Source organism: Malus domestica, chromosome 11 (genome assembly GCF_042453785.1).
Source record: "Malus domestica chromosome 11, GDT2T_hap1".
In the NCBI taxonomy this organism is placed as follows: domain Eukaryota; kingdom Viridiplantae; phylum Streptophyta; class Magnoliopsida; order Rosales; family Rosaceae; genus Malus; species Malus domestica.
In genome coordinates, this window is record NC_091671.1 from 28,450,281 (window position 1) to 28,454,470 (window position 4,190).

Genomic DNA, 4,190 nt, shown 5'->3' on the forward strand with positions numbered 1-4,190 from the left:
TAGTTCATCACATTGAAGGTAACGGATTAACAAATTGTTCAAAACATTGGTTATCTCACACAATGGAGAAAATACAAAGAAAATCTTTGTAGTATACGAAATATCCTCATCTGACGCACCAAATAGTAGAACCATGCACCTTGATATTGTAAGTTATAATCCTGCCTTGAGATACTTCAATATTTTCGGGAGAAACAAGGGGGGAAAGTAGACAAATGGGAACATAGTTTATCACAGTTCACTCAGTTTCTGATGAGTCCAACAAAAATGCCGAGCAGGAGAGGTTTCAATCTGTTTCTGAAGGGACTGATATGCATTGGGGTGTTTTCTTTCTCAATCGCGGTATGCATGGGAGGCGAGTCACCAGAGTTTGAAGCTTTGCTGCAATTCATTAGAGCTGTTGATCCTCAAGATGTACTTAAAGTTGGCCAGAATGCACCTATGCGGCAAAATCCCTGCATACATAAGTGGAAGGGTGTGACATGCAACTCACTCGCTACTTCGATAACAGAAATCAGGCTTGAAAATTTGAATCTTAGTGGCATACTTGATGTAAGTTCACTATGTAATCTCCCGAATCTTCGAGTTGTTAGCCTAGCAAGAAACCAAATTGGGGGAACTATTTCTACCTCAATATTGCACTGCACAAGGCTAACATATTTGAATATAAGCAGCAATGTTCTGAGTGGAAGGATACCCAAGGCTCTGACTAAACTGAAATATCTGAGGAGACTGGACATCTCCAACAATCATTTTATTAGCACCGCCTCACGCTCTGAAGAGGGAGTTCAGCCGATTCATACATACGTGAAGAAATCGAGGAGATTACAGAGACATGGTGCCATGAAGCAGGAAAAGGTAGTAAATTCAGTGGCCGTAGAGACAGAGTCCGAGAGACCAAGCAGTGGCAGTGGAAGTGATTCAGATACATCTAGACCGTGGTACAAGAGATATGAATGCATGATGCCATTAATTGTGGGGCTTGGCTTCTTTCTCTTGTTCATGTACTTTGCGGGAAGGAAGGCTGCTAAGTTAGCTGAAGAGAGGGAGATTCTCAAATCGCTTCGAGACTCGCCTCAGAATATGCCGCCTCCTAAGGTTCAAGAGGGAGAGAAGCCAGTGGAGAACCGGTCGGAGCTCGTCTTCTTTGTTGAAGAACATGAAAGTTTTAAATTGGAAGACCTCCTTGAAGCCACAGCTGACTTGAGAAACCAGTCCTTTTGCAGCAGCCTTTACAAGGTAATACTGAAAAACAATGCCCTATATGCAGTCAAAAGATTGAAGAAATTGCAAGTACCCTTTGAGGAGTTTGGCCAAACAATGAGACAAATAGGGATTATAAAGCATCCCAACATTCTACCACTCGTTGGTTACAATTCCACTAATGAAGAAAAACTTTTGATCTACAAGTTTCAAAGCAATGGAAGTCTGCTAAACCTGCTTGAGAGTAAGTTCACATCAAACTATTCTATGTACTATTCTAATCTTAGGGGTGGGGTGGGATTCGAACTTGGGTGCAAGGGTGTGGATCTACATATTCCTTGCACATTTTCAATCACCTAGAATTTACAAATGCCCTTAACTGCTTCATATATTTATGTGCAGGCTACACAGAAGGTAAGAGGGATTTTCCATGGAGGCTTCGGCTCTCCATAGCACACGGTATTTCAAAGGGGCTAGACTTCATATATCAGAGGTCTGATGACTGCATCCCTCATGGGAATCTCAAGCTTTCAAATATCCTCTTAGATGACAATGATGAACCACTGATTAGCGAGTACGGTCTTTCAAGTTTCTTCAACCCCAAGAAAGGGTGTACCATTTCCTCCAATGGTTACACAGCCCCAGAGAAAATGTTATCAGAAAAGGGAGATGTTTATAGCTTCGGCGTGATTCTTCTGGAGTTACTAACAGGCAAAACTGTTGAAGGAACTGGGATAGACCTTCCTAAGTGGGTGACTGCCATGGTTAAGGAGGAGTGGACTGGGGAGGTCTTCGACAAGGAGGTTGCTAAAGCTGCAAAAGAATGGGCATTTCCTCTTCTTAACATTGCCCTCAAGTGTGTATCAGCTTCACCTACAAACAGGCCAACTGCGGAAAATGTTTACGGAAAGATTGAAGAGGTTATAAATGACACTCCAAATTCATCGGATTGTACTACAGAGTGTAGTGGCTACCAAGAAAACTGCTGTATGCTTCACTCCATCATACCTGAGACCTGGGACAGTCCTGGATCAAATTATTAACTGAGGCTTCTACTTTACGTACGTATTTTTGCGTACTTTTGTATCGGATTGTAGGTCGTACAAGCTTTTTATCTACATTCAACATAAAGAACAACTAGCCCTGTTGAGTACTTTCTATATAGAAAATCTGTGTATGTGCTATATATTGTTAGATTAAAGAAGGCAGCAGCCGATTTATTTATTACTTATTAGGTAGAGAGAGTACAACAAACTTATGATATATATCATGTCAAGCTGTGGTTCATGATCAAGCAGCTTCTTGTCTTGGTAATTACTTAATTTTCAATCTTAGTCACTCACACGTATATATATAAAAAGGTCGTACCCAATGCACAAGGCTCCCGCTTTACGCAGGGTCTGGGAGAGGTGAATGTCGGCTAGCCTTACCCCCATTTATGGAGAGGCTGCTCCCAAGTCTCGAACCCGAGACCTACCGCTCATGGGCGAAGGCACTTGCCATCGCACCAAGTGCGACCTCTACTCACACGTATATATCAAAGAATAAATTTTTTATTGTTACCAGAACATAGGTGGTTCATCATGTGTTTTTATATAAGTGGTGGGAAATTGTATTTTTTAAGTTATTAACATTTTAACACACATATCTCACTATTTGTATAATAACACGTGGTACACCATCCCGTATTCCGGTCACACTGAAAAATCTCTCATATCAAAGACTAGTAACCGTGTATGATTTTGAGGAAAAGCAGTTTACATAACCATTACATGGGCAAAATAAATAATTCTTTCAATTCAACTACGAAGGTTTATATCATCATTGTTATTAGTTACCCATGAATTCTGTAAACCAAGGCCTCGTTTGTTAGAGTGGATGAGCTTGGATATGATTATTCATTGTATTGAAGGTATTTTGAATGAAAAATGGATGAGAACTTTCCATATTTTTGTCCAAGTTGAAGGCTCTTCATGAGAAAAAGATATCTTTACTAATCCCTCTAAAATGGTAGGACTAATAGAGACAACTTTTCTTCAAGTGTAACCTTTAACTTGGACAAAATAAGAAAATTGACATCCAATTCTTCCTTTAGAATGCCTTCAATATAATGAATAATCATATCCAAACCAATCTTCTTGAGGCCTAAGAGTCCGCTTGATAACTACTTCATTTTTTTTGTTTTTTATTTTCATTTTTATGTTAGAGATAAATGAGAGATACTTGGAAAAATGATGATATAGAATAGTGAAGGAAGGATGGTAAGAGATAAGTAGAAGAAATGAATAAGGAAAGATGCATAAAGTAAAAACCAAGCGGATGTAGAATCCTGGATTAAAATCCGAGGGTATGTAAAAGAAAAGTATTATAAGTTATACAAGAAAAAAAAAATATGTAGAAGAAATGTACAATGGATGTATTTTTCACTCTTTTTTATTTAATCCCCTCTCTCCCACGCCTAAATTAATCTTAGCATTTAGGAATGCCTCTTTTGTAACTAATGTATAAAGTGGTGATTCATGCTACATGTGACCGGGATTGCAAGAGCAAATTACCTGTCTTATTTAATCACCTAGTTAGCCGCTTCGTTACATCGTCGAGGAGCATACAATTTTTTGTTTTTTGTTATTACAAGTGATATTCATACTCTAAATACTAGACTAAGGGGAGAGTTTGAACCTGTAAGCCACCACTTTCCATACAAAAACTCTATTCACTCCATCTATTTTGCAAGGTGCAGAATGTCATGTAGGCATGTTTAGAAGTGTTTTGAAAAATCATGTCACCAAAAGCACTTCTAATAGAGTTTGGCAAAAAAAAAATTAAAAAAATTAAAAGTGCTTCTGAATTGAAAATAGAAGTGTTTTCGAAGAATATGCATGATGTGTGCCTCGTTAAAAATTTTGCTGTACTTCAAATAAAAGTGTTTCTGCCCATTTTGTGTACATTTTTTTATATATACATTTGCTTACATATTTATTCATCAT

At 38.4% G+C, this 4,190-nt stretch overlaps 1 protein-coding gene across 1 annotated transcript; it reads left to right on the forward strand.

Annotated features, from left to right (window-relative positions):
• The first annotated feature begins 267 nt into the window (after positions 1–267).
• On the forward strand, positions 268–2,246 carry LOC103430096 (probable leucine-rich repeat receptor-like protein kinase At1g68400). The gene is made up of 2 exons (XM_008368227.3): positions 268–1,447; positions 1,606–2,246. The coding sequence occupies exons 1-2, from the start codon at positions 268–270 to the stop codon at positions 2,244–2,246; spliced, it is 1,821 nt and encodes a 606-aa protein (XP_008366449.3).
• The last annotated feature ends 1,944 nt before the right edge of the window (positions 2,247–4,190 follow it).

Bases quoted from the DNA above. Each gene is read 5' to 3' on its own strand.
- LOC103430096 (XM_008368227.3), top strand. From the start codon at position 268: ATGCCGAGCAGGAGAGGTTTCAATCTGTTTCTGAAGGGACTGATATGC. The intron at 1,448-1,605 runs GTAAGTTCACAT...ATTTATGTGCAG, and splicing joins TCTGCTAAACCTGCTTGAGA to GCTACACAGAAGGTAAGAGG.